This window comes from Ochotona princeps, chromosome 6 (assembly GCF_030435755.1).
Source record: "Ochotona princeps isolate mOchPri1 chromosome 6, mOchPri1.hap1, whole genome shotgun sequence".
Classification (NCBI taxonomy): Eukaryota; Metazoa; Chordata; class Mammalia; order Lagomorpha; family Ochotonidae; genus Ochotona; species Ochotona princeps.
Window position 1 is genome coordinate 43,151,990 of NC_080837.1, and position 18,393 is coordinate 43,170,382.

At 38.1% G+C, this 18,393-nt stretch overlaps 1 protein-coding gene across 5 annotated transcripts in view; it reads right to left on the minus strand.

Moving 5' to 3' along the window:
* Positions 1-18,393, minus strand: part of FMN1 (formin 1) — a 395,926-nt gene that overhangs the window by 215,736 nt on the left and 161,797 nt on the right. For all 5 annotated transcript variants that reach the window (XM_058666107.1, XM_058666110.1, XM_058666106.1 and 2 more), the window contains one exon: positions 6,662-6,723. In XM_058666107.1, the coding sequence (XP_058522090.1) occupies positions 6,662-6,723 (62 nt within the window). The remainder of the gene's footprint in view (positions 1-6,661; positions 6,724-18,393) is intronic.

The window sequence follows — 18,393 nt, forward strand, 5'->3', positions numbered from 1 at the left end:
AACAGATTCAAATTCAGGTTCTCCCACTCACTAGTTCAGAACTTCTGACAGGCCATACTCTCAGAGCCTCATTTTCTACTGCCTTTAACACAGGATCAAACTTACTGCCTTACTTATATTTCTACATTTATTCTTCATAATACTAATGTTAAAAGCATAGTATTGAAATTGGTACATAGTAGGAATTTGATTAAAAGTACTACAGTTTTTCAGTTATAGCACGTTCTAAGAAATAAGTTATCCATGGGGCAAAAACTTTATTATTTACTATCAAGGACAGAAATAAAATTGTTACTCCTTCCAAGGTATCTACAAGTTGCAGATTAATAAAACCTTGTGAGTATGCCAGGAAAATCGAACTACTACCTTTAACTCAAGAAGATTCCATATGGAGATGATAATTAATATTGCATAGTATTTCATAAATGGAATTTCAGGGTAAAAATTACTAGAGTTTTCTCTTATGTTCTATGTGATAAATCTTTAACAAGGGGAATACAAGGATTTTATCAAACTTACTTGGCCACAAAAGCCTTTAGTCAAGGAGCATTTTAAGGCATTTAATTCAAGAAAAATGAGTTCAGGCAAATCCTGGCTTAGATAACCCTGACATAGAGTACAGAGGGAGACAAACAGCTGGAAGATCATTAAAAAGTCCTCCTCAAAGACTATATCATTTCCTGAGTAGGTACCACATAACTGGTATCTTCAAAGTACATCATACTGAACAATCTTAGAAGAAGGTTACGTCTACATTACTTCTTCTCATAATATTACTATTACTGTACACTTCATGAAGCTGTGAAAAAATGAGCATCTGAGGAACAGACTGATTTTCCAATATCACAGTGCAAGAAGTTGAACTGGAATCCTGATGGTTAGATTCATGTTCTTTCACAGTGGCATCACAAATAAAATTAAATCAGACTCAAACCTTGGACTACAAAAATGAAAAAGACAAGCCATATACAGAAATGTTTTTGCAAAATATCTGTAACAGGGACTTTCAAATCCTAGTTCTTAAGCAACTTCTAAAAGTGTGTTATTTGTGTTGTAGAAGAACTGATTTTTCTCATAGCCTGCATAAGTTAATCTGAACTATTTTATATATAAACCTGGTAGTTATACATTTCTGCACTATGGTTACTCCATACAAAACTATCTGAAATAAATGAGAGCCTCTAAAGCTAATGCCATGATTTGGATACAGTTTGACTAAGTTCATGTGCGTGAAGTCTAGTCTTCAGTGTGGTGGTATCAGAAGACAGCAGCTTTTAAGAGGTAGAGCCTCTTATACACATGGGTGATGGGAATGTCTATAAGTAGGACTGACTGATTTTCTTGCTAGAGTCTATTTCTCCTTGTAAGTCCCACAAACCAGGTTGTTACAAAAGAGGGCCATCCCACATGCATGCTTTCTTCAGCAGACACATTTCCTTTTCCATTTCTCCATCATATTGCCACGCCACTAGGAAGGCCTTCACCAGGGTGCTGGTACCAGGCTGGCAAAAATTTCCAATCCTTTTTATTTTATCAAGCACTCAGCTTCAGGTATTTTGTTATCACAACACAAAACAAATAATACAGGATAAGTGCAACCTTTGCAAAAATGAAGTGAGTAGTCTAGAATTATCCAGAATTGGAAAATGAAGCAGATGGTACTAAATAGCATGGAGTGAACATAAACTCTCAAGGCAGAATATTTGGACAAAACTAAACAAGAGAATTTTGCTGTGGTTACATCATAAATGGGCATAAAATATAGTGAAGTCATGGAAAATACCTGATGTGCCATCACTCTCCCACTGGAGATTGGAATAGAGCAGTAAGCCAAAGACTCCAAGTTTGTACAAAAGCAGACATAGTTCTAGAAACAAATTCATTCCAAGTCATTCAGAAATCTCTGCTTTTGAACTGCAAGGCAGATATATGCATAAGCTGGTACACCTTAGAAAAGTCTTGTCTTAAGACAGAGCCCTTTGCCTTTTCCTAAAGAGAAGCACTACTATAGGGCAGGGATAAGATGAAAAACATCAGGTATCCCCACTTATTACCATGGGTTAGAAATGTCAACTGTCCAATTAAGGTATCTTAGGTGACAATGTTTACTTCTTTGTTGGTGAGGAAACTGAAAAATTAAACGTTACATCCTTACAATTCTAGGGTTACAAATAGAAAGTTTTCATGTTGACGAAGTGCTAGAACACATCTGACTCCTCCATGACCTTAACTGGAGAAAGAAAATCTTAGGAATCTTAACAGAAATGATGCATAAAGAGTTGAGCACCGCAATGCTGGTTTTTCTATTCCCGGCCTTCCACAAATCCTGAGACAAGAGATTGGACTTGTGGTACTTTGTGTGATGCTGAGTATCAACAATTACACTCAGGCTAAGTGACTGCCTGCTAGTTTTATGAATTGTATTTGTTGTTTTTGGTCAATGCTGCTGACAAATAAGTTATTTCATTTTTATATTCAATATAGCCCACAGAACAGGAGTTATTGAAAACCTAGGGGACATTCATCTCAGCTATATGTTGGCAGCGAAATATGGGGCAAACGGAGACTTTATGATGGACCGTATCAATCAGTGGACGACCTCATCGAGCGAAACTGGCAGCGATTCATAACTGGAGAACTATTAAAACCACTTGAGCAAGGATCTCAGAGCATGCCCCACATCCGGGACTTGGGGTGGGCGGGAAACAGGGTGGGGCTTCTCCCTCAATATCCCCCTTTACCTCAGATACATGATGGAAACAATATGGACATAAAAGTATTACCCACTTCCCTATACCCCCTGAACCTTTTTCTAAACCGTAATTAACTATGTAACAACAACAATACAATAAAATAAATACAATAAAATAAATTTTAAAAAAATAAAAAAATAAATAAATCTTAAAAAAGAAAGAAAGAAAGAAAACCTAGGGGAACCAAGTAAGGGAAATTGTCCAGAGTACACAGTGGCACATCAGAGAGCACAAGTGCTAGTTGAAGGGGACACCGGCTGCTCTAACCCAGCAGGCTCAAGTCAGCACAACCAACTCTATACCACCAGTGTTACAGGTTTTTTGTTAGAAACAACCAAGAATCCAGTTTTTTTTTCTATTTTCAAAAAATTACCATTTCTTGAAACATTTATTCCTAATTCAATCTTTAATAGGCTGCTTTAGCCAAGCAAGGCGCTTTTCCAAGTCAGATCAGAGATGGAGAATGCCAATTTCCAATCAAAAGGATGATCTGTCTGTGACTCCTAGAACAGTTTCAAGCCACAGCTAAATGTGTAAACCATGAACACCACCCAAATGGCAGCAGTGTGACAGGGTCACAGGGTTCTTCTAGAAATGTTTTAAAAGCTTTAAGGATTTCCAGTTTGGCCCATTTGGCCACAAAGAACTGCATTTTGTTTTTTTTAATAGCTGAGTAGTATTCCATGGAGTAGATGAACCATAGCTTTCTTATCCAATCCTCTGTTGATGGGCATTTTGGCTGCTTCCATGTTTTTGCAATTACTGATTGTGCTGCTATGAACATAGGAGTGCATGTTGGTTTCTCATAGAACAAGTGTTCTGGATATATTCCTAGGAGTGCTATTGCTGGATCATACGGTATGTTGAACTTGAGTTGTTTGAATATTCTCCATACTGATTTCCATAGAGGCTGTACCAGCCTGCAGCCCCACCAGCAGTGGAGTAGGGTTCCCTTTTCCCCCGCAACCTCGCCAACAAGTGTTGTTGGTGCTTTTATTCATGTGGGCCAGTCTTACTGGCGTCAGGTGGTACCTCATTGATGTTTTAATTTGGATTTCCCTTATTGCCAGGGAACTTGAGCATTTTTTCATATGTTTATTTGCCATTTGGGTTTGTTCCTTTGTGAAGTGTTTGCCCATTTCCCGTGCCCATTTCTTGAGTGGCTTGTTTGTTTTGACATTTTGGTTGTTTCGTAGCTCTTTGTATATTCTGGAGATTAGCCCTCTATCACTTATGTCGTGTGCGAAGATCTTCTCCTATTCTGTGGGTTGCCTTTTTACTTTGTTGATTGTTTCTCTAGCTGTACAGAAGCTTCTTAGTTTGATGAGGTCCCAATTGTTTATTTTGGTCTCGATTTCTACTGCTTTTGGAGTCTTTTTTAGGAAGTGAGGGCCAAACTGGAAACCATAATGCTAAGGGAAATGAGCCAATCCCAAAAGGTTAAATACCACATGTTTGCCTTAATTTAAGATGATATGATGTTATGTATAACATGTTATGTTATGAATGTTACATGTTGTGTATAAACTAAAATTGAAATGTAAGTGAGGTGGTCACAGAAGGTGGCTAGGAACTAGCATTTACTTTTAACATATTGGTTACTCATTACTATGTCAATTAATTCCATAATGATGTAAATTTTTGCTGATGGTATGTTGGAGCTTTCAATTGACTGGGATGATACTCTACTGGCTCTGTCTTCAGACCAGAAAGGGTATACCTAAGAAGCCGTTGAACTTGACTGGACAATAAGATGCTGGACTCTATGTTTGGTATACGCTTGCAATGGGGGAATCTAAACTGAACTTGAGCTGTGGTTATGCAACAAGGTGGAGGAATCCACCATGGTGGGAGGGTTTGGGGAGGGGTGGGGAGAACCCAAGTACCTATGAAACTGTGTCACATAATACAATGTAACTAATGAATTAAAAATAATAATAATAATAATAATAAAAGCTTTAAGGAGCAATTCACAATTTTAAAAGACTTTCCCACCGTGAACCATACTTCAGTGTAAATCTATATTTTAAATGAAAATCATCATTGATTGCAATATACTTCTTTTTTCTACCTGTTATTCCTCCCTTTCTCATTTCCAAACATTTCTTAGTTTCAGGTGTGAGATCATGGGGATTCTGCAAACATTTAACATGAGTTATTACATATAATGTGCTTAGAATAACACCTACCATATCGTAAAGATTCAGAAATAGTAAGGATCTATTCACAGACTGATCTACAGCTTGACAAAAGCTAGTCTTAACTCTTGCAACTTGGCTGTTCATAAAACTGCTACAGAAACACTTTGTCCCTACCTACTTCAAGAAACTGTTTCTTAAATTATAGGCAACGACCTCAGCTTCTCTGAGACTCTTTTTTCACAGCAGAACAAAGGAAAAGAAAGACAGGTCTCTACAGGGCATCATGCAGCAAAGGAGATAAAGGCCCCACACCTCTCTTTCTCCCCCAGGAGACACAGGTACTTTTCCAGCTTTTTGTTTCTTTGAGAAACAGACTCATTCCTTCTTTTGAACTACATAAAGCTGGCTGGCTGAACGATGCCGGAATTCTTATTATATGACTCATCTAGTAAATTTTTACTATTTGCGATCAATTTGTATGTAATCCATTTCATAGTCACAAAAGCTGAGATACATAATCAAAGTAAGTGACCCCCAGTGAAAGAGTGATAAAGAAACCGTGAAGGTAGGTATATCCAAAAAGGAAGCTTGATCAACCTTCAATGGCAGGGATTCCTATCGTTTCCAACAACAGAGAAGAATATGCACAATACTATGTTAAATGAGATAAGCCATGGAATCTGCAGGAGTCAAACTTATGGAATCAAACAGTAGATGGTGGTTACCAGGGGCTGGGAAAGGAAGAAGGTAGGGGAAAGGATTATGGAGCTATTGATCAAGGATATAAAATTTCATTTAGACATGAAGAGTATGTGATATCAACTTGGCAACTGTAGTCAGTAACACTGCATTGTATACTTGAAAATTGCTAAATGTTGAATTTAAGTGTTTTCACCAAAAGCAAATGGTAAGTACATGGGGGCTATGAATATGTTAATTTGCTCACTTTATTCACATCGCACAAGGTGTATCTCCTCAAAAGCATGTCATACACCAAAAACATATGCAACTTCTATTTTTCAACAAAATTGTAAAAAAATATTTAATCACAAATTCATTTATTAGTAAGAGATTCATTAGCACTTACTAAGAAAGAAGTTCAACATTCAATTTAAATTGTGCTGTTACTCTCTTAAAGTATGAGGCTGCTCTAGCCACCAAGTAACTAGACCCTGCTGGTTCTTTAAAGTTCATATTCTGAGCTTCTCATTATAGATACAGCAAGTATACACCAAACAAAAGGGAATGGCAATTAGATGATAAGACAAAAGAAGTGACCCCTGAGTCATTCTGGGCTCCACAAAGTAGGATAACTTGCTGATTTCTCTCTCCTTCCTGGAGATGTGGAATGACTTAACCCAGCTCCTCCCAGCTCCTTAAAGGACACTGCAGGGTGTGCTAAGTGACATACAAACATGAACACATGACCAGGAGTAAACACAACATAATTCACTCTATGTCCAGGACAAATGACCTTTAGAATACTTCAGATAAACAGTCCAAGTCCAAATATCCTTTTCTATCCTTCATTAAAAGTAGTAAAATGATCTTTTTTCTAATGAAAGCAAATATATTAATGGTATTTCTATAAAATTAGGAAGCGAGTTCTACAAGATTTTCATTCTCAGGATAAACTCAGGGCCTACTAGCAAGGGCAGGCTGCAGATACTGTTCCATTCAATACTTCAACACAAGAGAAATATTTACTATAGCCCATAAGGAAACCAAATATCCAATAATCAGTGCAGCAGAATTAAAGAAATGTACCTGCAGGTTTTCAATTTCTTCCTTGTGTTCTCTCTTCAAGTGTAAAATGGCAGCTTGGTATTCTGTAAGATTACAAAAGAAACAGAATTAGGCACAAAATTCAAGCAAGCACTTCTAGAATCCAGAGGCCCTAGTATTAAAAAAAAAAAAACAAAAAAACAAAAAAAACTGAGTAATTAAGAGCACCATTTGACATTAGCCTGAAAAGGATGTGAAAAATTGGGGCAAGACATGACAAATACTTTAGGATAAAAGGAGGACCCCCACTTTTTTTTTTTTAACAAATCCTAAATCATGGAAAGCCCCAAATTAAGCAGATATGACAGGATTAAAAAATCCAAACAAACCATGATGAGTGTGTTCCAGATAAAGAATGGGTCAGGTGTTTGTCTTTAAGGAGGAGTTGGAAGACAAGGCCCCATGGAGAATAAATACAGAACTGTTAAGAAACAGACTTAGCAGGAAATAAAAGAAAACTTTCAATGCCAGATCAGAGAACTCTATTTTTAACTCTGTTTCAAGAAAAAGAAAAAAAAAAAAGTGAGAGAGAAAAAACAAAAAATCCTCCACTTGAATGCAAGCACCCAGGGCTGATTTTATCTTTAGGTCACCTCACAAAGTCAAGACTATTTGTTTTTCAGAAGAGAGATTGTGGAGTTAAATGAAGGCAGAAAGGGAAACAAAACTTTTTTTCTGGTCCAATTTTAATGTGAATCTAACCATGTTTATTCCAACAATATGTCCCAAGTGTACGAAAGAACTCCAGCCAACCGCTAAAACTACCATCCCACTGGCTAAACATGAAGCAGCCAAGACAACTTTATTTCCAGCAGAACAGTTAAGGATGTCAGGTCACAGAACCATACATGCTGCAAAGAAGCACAAAGCAAAATGCTGTGGTAGACGGTTTTGGCAGACTAAGTCCATTTTTTATAAAAGTGTTTGGAGTTGTGAGAAAGAGTAACGAAGAAGTTAGACAGATCTCACTTTAAAATACATGAAAGGCTATTTCTCCAAATGGATTTCATGAATCACATTTGAAAGCTGAGGTTTCGGTTCTGAAAGTACATGGGCAAAACTGTGGTGAAGGCTTCCCGAGGAAGAAGGGCTGCTGTTCATCATCATGGCCAGCCATTCTACAGAGCTTGAGGGGTCATGTGACCACTGAGCCAGACCCACATATTCTCTAACTTCTACAGCCAAACAATCCCTTGAACCAAACCATCTGTCACCATCCCCACAGCCACCATTGTAATCTGTGCCACCTCTACCTTGCCCCCTGGATTAACACCTGTTTTCATTCTTACCACCACTGTAACTGATGCTCCTCACAACAGCCTGAATAATCTACTGAAGACCTGAGTCAGATCCTGTTTCATTTCAGACCTTCCACTGCACTTACAGTGAAGTCAGACTCCCTGTGGCCAGACCACGCAGCCTGGCTGCAGCATCCCACTCCATGTCCTCCCTCGCTACTCCTGCTGCTTGCTCAGTACACCCCACGCCAACTGGTTTTAGTGCTGTTGTTTGAACTTGTTAAGTTGCTTTTTACACAGAAATTTCTGTTAATATTGGAGACAATATTAATCGCTTTCATGTGTGGACCATGTATTACGAATCAGGTATTGCTTTAATGACTTCCTATGGATTAACTCACTTTACTCCCCACAATAACGATAGGTACTATCATTTTAATTGTTACAGATGAAGAAACCACTACAAAGAGTGATCGGTACCTTGTCCAAGGAAGCAGAGTATCTCAAGGGCCAGAGAATATGCTCAGTTAAACCAATGAACCCAAAGTCACCTGTGGTGACTGGAAAAGTTCATCAGCATGGATGAATGTCACAGGCAGCAGAGTGAAAGACGTCAGTCTCAGGAGACTAACCATCATCTAACTCCACTTATATGACACTGGAAGAAAATAAATCTGAGGGATAAGGTACACATCAAAAGCTATTGGCAGAAGTTTAGCAATGGGAGAGAGTTTGACTAGAAAGGTTGAGCATACAAAGAAATTTTAGGATGTTGAAACTATTTTCTATCCTGAATATGGTGACAGTTACTTATAATTATAATCTCTATGTGTGACAACTTTAAGAACTGTACACCAGAAAGAAAAGTTAACTCTACATTACATAATTTTTTATTGAATTTATTCATTAATTACCTTGTGTTGTAATTACATAGAATCTGGGATTCTCCCCCCCATGGTGGGTTCCTCCACCCCGCTGCATAACCATAGTTCAAGTTCAGTTGAAATTCCCTCTTTGCAAGTATTTGCCAAGCATAGAGTCCAACATCTTATAGTCCAGACAAGTCCAACTACTTATTGAGTAGACCCTCTCTGGTCTGAGGGCAGAGTCAGCAGAGTATCTTCCCGGTCAAATAAAAGCACTAATATACCATCTGCAACAATTAACATCGTTATGGAATTAATTGACATGGTATTGAGCAGTCAACAACATTACATAATTTTTTAAGACCACACAAAATATATTATAGCTTTAACGATGTCTCCAAGAGACAAAGCATAATGCAAGTATATTTTCTACCCTAATTTACAGTCACATTTTTCTAGGGTTACTAGCAGATGCAGTAGGGCAAGGAAAAGTAAACATACAGATCACATAGGAAAAATAAAGCTATTACTCACCATGTGTATTTAGAAAAATCTAAAATACTCAACAAAGGCAATAGATATGTGAGCTCAGTAAAGCTACTAGACATGAGCAAAAAAAAAATCCTCATAGTGGTCAAAATTTTTCAGAAGAAAACTTAAAAGATAACATTTACAGTGCCCCCCTGGAAATGTGATGATCCTAGGAAACAACTTCAAAACTAGACAAGGGACTCACACGAGAAAGCATTTTGAAACGTCTTATAAAGTGTTTTAAGCCATGTTTTTTATTAAAAGACTTCATGTTGCATAACAATTCCCAAACTAGAGAGTCAGTACAATTCTTCAATATTCCTTGAGGGTTTCTGCTTTGTTTCAAACTTACAAGTTGATTCTAAGATGTGTATGAAAGTCCAGAAATGCAAATAAGAGCCAAGAAAATATATACTAGGACAACTTAATTTACCAAGTAACAAGAATTACTTTTAATTACAATGGTGCTATACTGACACAGGGATAACAAATAAACAACATGAAATAGCAAACCCAGAAATAGAGCATGAATTTGTCACTTTTTGCGACAGAAGTAGCACTGAATATTTTTGCTTGCACAAAAAATAGTTATTTCAAAGATGACAGATTGGAAGAACGCATCCTCTTAAGGATAAATAAAGTTGGATCTCAACTTTAAATCATATACCTATTATGGCCAACATTGTGGCACAGAGGGCAAGGCACTTTTTACATTGTCAGTATTCTACATCAGAGTGCCAACTTGAGCCCTGGTTGCTCTGTGTCTGATGCAGCTTCTTGCTAATATACCTGGGAAAGCAGCAGATGATATTTTAAATACTGGAGTTCCTGCTATACACATGGGAGACCTGTTTGGAGTTCCACGATTCTGGTTTCAGCCAGGCCAATTCTCGGCAATTATGGCTTTTTGGGATGTGAGCCAGCAGACAGATCTCCCTTTGTCTCTCAATCTCTATGTTCCTTAGACATTAAAATAAATAATTCAGGCATCAATATTGTGGTATGGCAGGTAAAGCCAACTCCTGTAATACCAGCATTCCGTATGGACTCCAGTTCATGTCACAGTTGTTCCACTTCCAATTCACCCCTCTGCTAATGAACTGCAAAAAAGTAGAAGATCGCACACATACTTGGGCCCCTGCCACCCACAAGGGAGATGGGGATGAATCTCCTAGATCCTGGGGCTTCAGCTTAGCTCAGCACTGGCCATTGCAGCCATTTCAGGAGTGAATCAGTGGATGGCAGCACTCTCTCTCTCTCTGAAGTCAGACTTTCACACAAATAAATGCATCTTTAAAAATTAAAAGCATTTTAAACACCATTCTGAGTTGACAAAAAAGTAACCCGTAAAGCACAAAATCATAAATATTTTGCAATATAAAATATATGCTATTAATACTTTATAACTTCAGATTAGACTTTTTTAAGACTCAATAGCACCACAATGTAAAGAAAGAAAAAAAAACTTGTTACAATTGACTAGTTTCAAACGAAGAACTGCTTTCCTCAGAAAGCGCAGCGAAGGGAGAGAAGACAAAGCACCAAATGTGAGGATCTATGTGAAACACATACAACCAATCAAAATCTAGCACAAAAACAAAGCTAGAGAAAATGGAGCCCATAAGAACACAACAGGTATTATAAGAAGACATACAAATACATGAAAAGATGTTTGCTACCATTAGTAATACATAATATCTCAAGTCTGACAAAATTGAGTATTGATTAAGATCTGGAATAACAAGAGGTCTCAAACTTTTACAACGGGTGCGTATTTCTACAGCTACTACGAAAATGTCTGATATTTTCTAAAAATACTCGAGTCTTCCTGTTCAACAACACTAATCTTAGGCATATACAAATGATAAAATGATAAAGGAAAGCAGGCAGTAAGATTACCGAACAACATGAGAATGAGAGCACCAAAAGAAAGGCAATTCAGCTGGGGTGCCACAAAGCAAGGTGGCGTTACATGTGCATTTCATTGTGTAACCTTCATTTCACGTAACTTTCTTTACGAATTTCTAACAAAACATAAGGAAATATGTTTGCCTTCTGTACATTTATGCTATTACTTTTTATCATTTATGAAAAAATGATATAATTATGACAGAATCTTTATATTCATCAAATAAGTATGCAGCAATTTAGCTAGCTTGTATCTTGGATAAGTGGTAACTTAACTCAATGTGACGATCAATGTGTAAACCCTAAACAATTTCAAGCTCTACACAGCAGTCAAAAAGGAAGTCGAGTTAAATGAACCTTCTCGTGAAACTGTTATCTCTGGGAGCAGCATTCATATTATATATGGAAATTATATACAATATATGTTTGAAATGAGTCATTTTGTGCAATTTATACCCATAAGGGTGTGACAGATGTAGTTATGACTAATCTGGTAATAAATGGATGAGGATTTAATTGCAAAACTAACACCCACCAAAGCATAATTAATCTCCTCCTTAAACACACACACACATATATATCTGCTTAAACAAATATATGTTTAAATACACACACACACACACACACACACAGAGTCAACAGTTTATGTCACAGGGCTTGTGTCTTCTGATTTGCCAACAGCAGAATTAAAGATGGTTTTACTAATGTGGGTGTCATGGAGTAGCCAATGCTGTGGCTAGGTCATCACTAAATGAATTAATTGATCACTATTATATCTTACTACAAAGAACTTCACTACGTGTTTTTCCTCAGAAGTCGTTCTAAGCACTTTACACAGATCATCTCATGCCATTCTCACATCAGACGGACAGAAGAGACCCTTTTGATTAAAGCCCATGGTACAGAAGAAGAAACTGAGCTACTTGGGTTGAAGAACCTTCCCCAAGATTACATGCCAGGTGCCACAGATGACATTCATACAAAAGAACCTATGTTATTTACTGAGATATCTATGTGTTTCCTTGGCTTTGTTCATTCATGCATCTTTATTGTTCTCTGGGCTGGATATATATTAGGTACAAACAAAACTCAAAATTCCTGGATACTTAGAAGTTCCTAGCTTTATCCAAACTACAGAATCACCTATTAGCTTGGGAAACCTTTTCCATAGTTCCAGATTTCCTGGGTAATTTAAATCTCAAGGAGATTTGATGAGCCTGAATCAACAGAGAAAAATGTGAGTTTTAATTGGCTGTTACCATCAAGATACAAGATTATAATTTTCTCACCTTTTCTGTAAAAATCTCCAGGCCCACAGTCTTTAGTTTACACTTAACTTTTATTTTGTTTGTACTCAGATCTCAGACTCTTCCCATCTCACACATACTTACAAAAACTGGAAAGATTAAACTGTCCGCAGGTGGGGAATTAGAAAATGTGTGACACCCCGACTGAACAAGAATCACAGCTCTATGGATCCTGATTTACACTACTTGCGCCTCTGTTGTCCACTGACTCTCGCTTTTGCAAATATTTTCCAGTGCATACTTTAAAGGAAAAGGATCTTCCCTCTGAATTACACTTGGAGAGGACTCAACCATTGTGCTCAAAGCTTAGCACACACTGCACAAAGGTTATTTTTTATGAAAAAAAGGCCTTTATCTTTAGAGTTGAGTATTTTTTTTTAAAGATTTAATGATTTTTTTATTGGAAAGGCGGATAAACAGAGAGGAGAGACAGAGAGGAAGATCTTCCATCCAATGATTCACTCCCCAAGTGAGCTGCAACGGCTGGTACTGTGCCAATCCGAAGCCAGGAGCCAGGAACCTCATCCAGATCTCCCACATGGGTGCAGGGTCCCAAGGCCTTGGGCCATCCTCTACCGCTTTCCCAGGCCACAAGTAGGGAGCTGGAAGGGAAGTAGAGCTGCCGGGACTAAAATTAGCGCCCCATGGGATCCTGGCTCACGCAAGGTGAGGACTTTAGCTGCTAGGCCACTGTGCCAGGCCCTTGAGTATTTATTTTAATATACATTAATTTAAAAAGATGATTATCTTATAAAAAGTTTAATCTCATGGAAATCATTGCTTAACCGAGTATTGCTAACAATTTATGCCTCAGATCAGTGGCATCAGCATAACCTGTACCTTCTTAAAAATGCAAATTCTCAGTCTTACTCCAAATCTACTGAGTTAGAAACCATGGATACTTTTACAAGGCTTCTGCAAGATTAGCATACGCAGCAAATTTTGAGACCCATGGTCTTAAGAAAGTTAATATACAAATATATGCCAAACACAAGCAGCCAGCCCATAAAGGATTACAATTGGAAGAACATGTTAATCAACAGCAGATGTATACAAATTCAAACAAGTTCACCCATGAATGAATGAATGAATGCAGAAATTTTCTCTAACCATCTCTAACATTGACCAGAACATTCTCAATCATGGCCAAAGCCACTAGCAATTAGTTTCCAAGGCTACAAATAAAATTAGATTTGTTCTCTTGACTTTCAGGCTTTTTTTTTTTTAATGATTTATTTATTTTTATTGGAAAGGCAGATTTTCAGATATATGGAGAAACAGAGAAAAAGACTTTTTGTCCTCTGGTTCACTCCCCAAGTAGCCACAACAGCCACAACTGAACCAATCTGAACTTAGGTGCTTCTCCCAGGTCTCCCACCTGGGTGCAGGGTGGGCTATCCTCTACTACTTTCTGAGACCACAAGCAGGGAGCTGGATGGGAAGTGGGCCAGCCAGGACATGTCCCAGCACCCACACAGGATCCTGGCACAGAAAAGGCAAGGGCTTAGCCACCAGACTACCATGCCGGATCTATCTTGACTTTCAGAAGACCACAAAGGCATGGACACTGCCTGAGCTCAGTACCCAGTAAGCCCTTCAAATTACTGATGAAGAATGCAGACACAGGGACCCTGTGGTTTGGATGATGCACAGCCACCTTTGTGTCTGTCAGGGCCAACAAAGCCAAAAGAAAAGACAGCAGCTTCCAGGAGGTTTTGGATGGAATGCCTCAGATGGTAGCTGGTGAAAGGTCATCGCCTTTTATCAGAGGGCATAGGGAAGGAAAAGTACAGTAAGGAACCCAACCCATTTGTTGATGTTTACTGATAGCTTTCAAGCCTGCCTCCTCCCCTGTGTTCTACATAATGCCAGTGTGATAAGAAAGCAGATTAACCACCCAGGCCACTTCTGACAAGTGTGAACTCTCAGGCCTTGACACATTCTCTACCATTAAAACACTCTAATTCAGTCTCCGCTCCTAACTGTCCCTCAAATCATTTCTCAACCAGATTGTGAGGCTTGCCTTTCTTTCTCCCAAAGATTTATCAAGAAACAAACTTTTTCATAACCGCTAAATGCGTGTGTGTTGTGTGTATGAAAAAGCAGAAACAGTGCATATCTAAGGTTATCAGTATAGTTATCTGAACTAACCTTTGGGGAGGGGGCCCATTCTGCCTCTTCAAAAAGGATGACGTCATACAGAAGTGAAAAAAAATCAATGAGTCACCAACATTTATAGTTCTTCATATATTTAGAAACGACACTTTTCATACCAGAAAAGTTTAAAACTGGGTAGCAGGTGGAAGACATCATATGAATTTAGGAATTTATCATTCCCACCTCTGACTTTGTTCAAGAATACTGAGCATTTTCTGAGTAGAAATACAAAGCTACAAATATTCAAAAATGGGGAATCCTCTGCACACCCCTCCTAAAACTGTTCTGCTCCTCAATCGTTAACGTTTGGCTTGTTAGAGTTATAAGCCTGTTTGGACTATCCTAAAATTCATGAAGTTCAGTAAAAATCACGCTTGAATACTATAAGCTGCTAAATATAAGTATGAAGAAAAAAAAGGCACGAAGTAGCTGAAAAGTACCCTATAACCATTTTAAGCTTTATAACAGCCGGTTATATATAAACGAAAATTGAAATATCAATGAAGTAGTTACAGGATGTGGTTAAGAACTTGCATTCTTTAACAGGTTGGTCATTTAGTACTATGTCAATTAACTTCATGATGGTGTAAAATTCCATGTTTCTTCCCGTTGTTGAATTTGTGTTGTGGCTTTTCATTAGAGGGGATGATATTCTGCCAGCTCTACTTTCAGACCAAGGATGGTTTCCCAATGAAACTGCTGAATTTATCTGGACAATGGGATGCTGGACTCTCTGCATAGTCCATACCCGCAATGATGGAATTATGACTGGTTATGAGCTGTACTACTGTAACAATATGGAAAGAGGGCTTGGGGGAATCCCAGAGCCTATGGAACTGTGTCATGAAATGAAATAATAATAATAATAATAATAATAACAATAAAAAAACGGGGAATCATCCAAACTCCCCAAATCCACTGACTTTTTACAACTGTGGCTTGAATGTCTGTGTACTCCTCTACTAAGTTCATGTTAAATCTTAACCCCTGAGAGGCTGGTGCTGTGGCATTGTGGTTAAAGACATTGCCTGTGGTGCTGGTACCCATATGGCAGCCAGATCAAGCTTCCTGTTAATGTACCTATGAAAACAGCCGAAGATGGTTCAAGTAGGCTTCTGCACCTGTGTGGGAAACCAGGAAAAAGCTCCTGCTGCTGGCTTCATACTGGCCCAGATTTGGCTTCTGTGGTCACCTGGGAAGTAAACCAGCAGATGTGAGATCTCTCTCACTCTGTAACTTTGACTTTCAAATAAATCAATCGCACCCGCAAGGTGACAGTATTAGGAAGTAGTCTTAGGTTATGAGAGCAGAGCTCTTGTAAAGAGGATTAATATCTCTATAGAAGGGACTCCAGAGAGGAAGTGCCTTCCTTGATTGAGTGAGGATACAGCTAGATAACACCACTAGATAACCCACAGGGAAGGGACCCTCAGCAGACATGGAATCTGCTGACTCCATGATCTTGGTCTCTGCAAGCTCCAGAACTAGGAAAAATAAATTGCACAGTGTGTTACAGCAGCCCAAATTGACTATGTATGACATTCACTATGTTTTTATAGCTCCTTCCATATATGTACTTAAAATCCCTATAACCTCTGCATGTACAAAAATGAACACACCCATTTCAAATCTTAATAGGCTTTACAGGGCATACCTCTTTGCAAACTTGAAGAAGTTTTCACCACGTACACTCCAGTACTAACTCTTTAAGCCTTTGTTCTCTTGAAATATCCCCTTCTATTCAATTGTATTAAATGCAGATGTGAAAGTCACAATTACTATTCAGTAGATACTTATTCCTTTCCACTTCTCCTCTCCTTGGAATTTAAAAACTTTCTATGGCGTTTAACCTGGCCATGTGACTTCCTCTGGCTAGAAGAATACAAGCTAACAAGATGTAAGGAGGGAATTTACATTTGGCTGCAGTTTGTCTAACCTCCTGCATGCCCCATTTGGTACAGGAAGAACATATCCTAGAGAGCACCCGCTCAAGTAGCCTGGGACCTAAATCAGGCTATACAGTAAGTTTCCAGCTAAGTCTACTGTTAAAGACGCACAACAATTTAGATGGTTTAAATAATTGAGCTAGAAAATCACCAGCCCATACAGACAAAAATGGAACTAATAAAAAGAAAATGCAAATGGGGAATAAGTGTATTTTAATTATAACTTAATACTCAAAAAATACTACAGCAATCTTTTGAGGGTGGCTATTTGAACTATGTAAAAATGGGAGTAAATTCAGTTATGTGTCTGACTTTTATTGTACCCAAAAAGGATAAATTCTAGGCTATGACCTTTTTATGAATAGCTTATTTTCTTCTGAAAATAGTCATTAAGTCAAAATCTACCTGACAAACCCTGAATAATTTGTGTTTCACTTGGTCCTCTGATCTCTGTTATCTATTCTGCTATAATGACGACACTAAAGAAGCTTAAAGTTCCAGGAACACAAGGTCCCTTAATTTAGTCTCCCCTCTACCTTAGTGATTTTAAAAGTCAAGAGTTGATAATACTTAAAATAATAACGAAGAAAAAACCTTGTTCTAGAATAAAACTTAAAACATGGTGATAATTTCAATGTGCCCGATTCCCATCACTAGGTGGCAGTCACAACACTTTCTAGTTAAAGTAAAGTGGTTAAGAAAAGCCAAGGCAACATCTCAAGTATTTGGCATGGGGTGGGAGTGTGGGGAGATATGATGGTGAGAGATGAGGATGAGCTAAAGCTGCTTTTGGATAATGAAAGGTGAACTAGTGTGGTAACCAGCTGAGAAAAATTCAAACAATTGCAATGTATTTCTAAGCACTCGTCTTCCAAATAAAAGTAAAAATAACCCAAATAGAATTCCATGCTACAAATGCACAAGTTTGTAGGCTCCCTTCCAAGCCTACAGTGCAATGAATTCTAAATTATCAAGTAGGAAAGCTGAAAGTTACAGGTGAGTAGCAAACAACTCCCATAAACAAACAAGGCCTGCTGTGCCCTAGTTCCAGAGGGAGCAGGCAGATGGGGTTAGGTTACAGCAGAACTACAGGGGCTGAAAGGACCCCTAAGGCACACGCTTGTGACTCAAAAGTGGGACTTCAGTACCATTCCTTAGAGGGTGAGGGAAGCTGGAAAAAGTTGCTGTCAGCTCTGGCCTAAGGGCCTAAAATGAAAGAATCTGAACAAGGATTAAGATCAACTCCTAAATCCTATGAATAAAATGATGCCACTATGAGTCAGTGATGGATTCGACAAGAGAAAAGCAACTATCTGGAAGAAACAAAAATGAAAACAAAAATACCAAAACACATAGTAAAGGTATATCAGAGATTATCATATTCAGATGTGAAGATACAATGCAATACGTATCCCTACTTTCAAATCAAAGATGGACCGCCAATGAAACTGTTGGACACACTTAGACAATGGAATGCTGAATTGGCTAACGTTTTGTTTGTACCAACAATGCTGGGGCACACTTAAATAACAGATTGATGGACTTATGATACTTATGAAGGTCTATACTGTAACAATAATATCGGGAAAATCTGTCAGGGGTGGGAATTTGGGTGAGGGAGTGGAAAAATCCCAGACCCTATGGAATTGTACCATAAAATTCAAAATAAAAAACATAAAAAATTTAAAAAGACAGGAAATAAAATCAAGACTTTAAACAATGAACATTTACCAAGGTCTATATAAGAATAACCACTGCTAT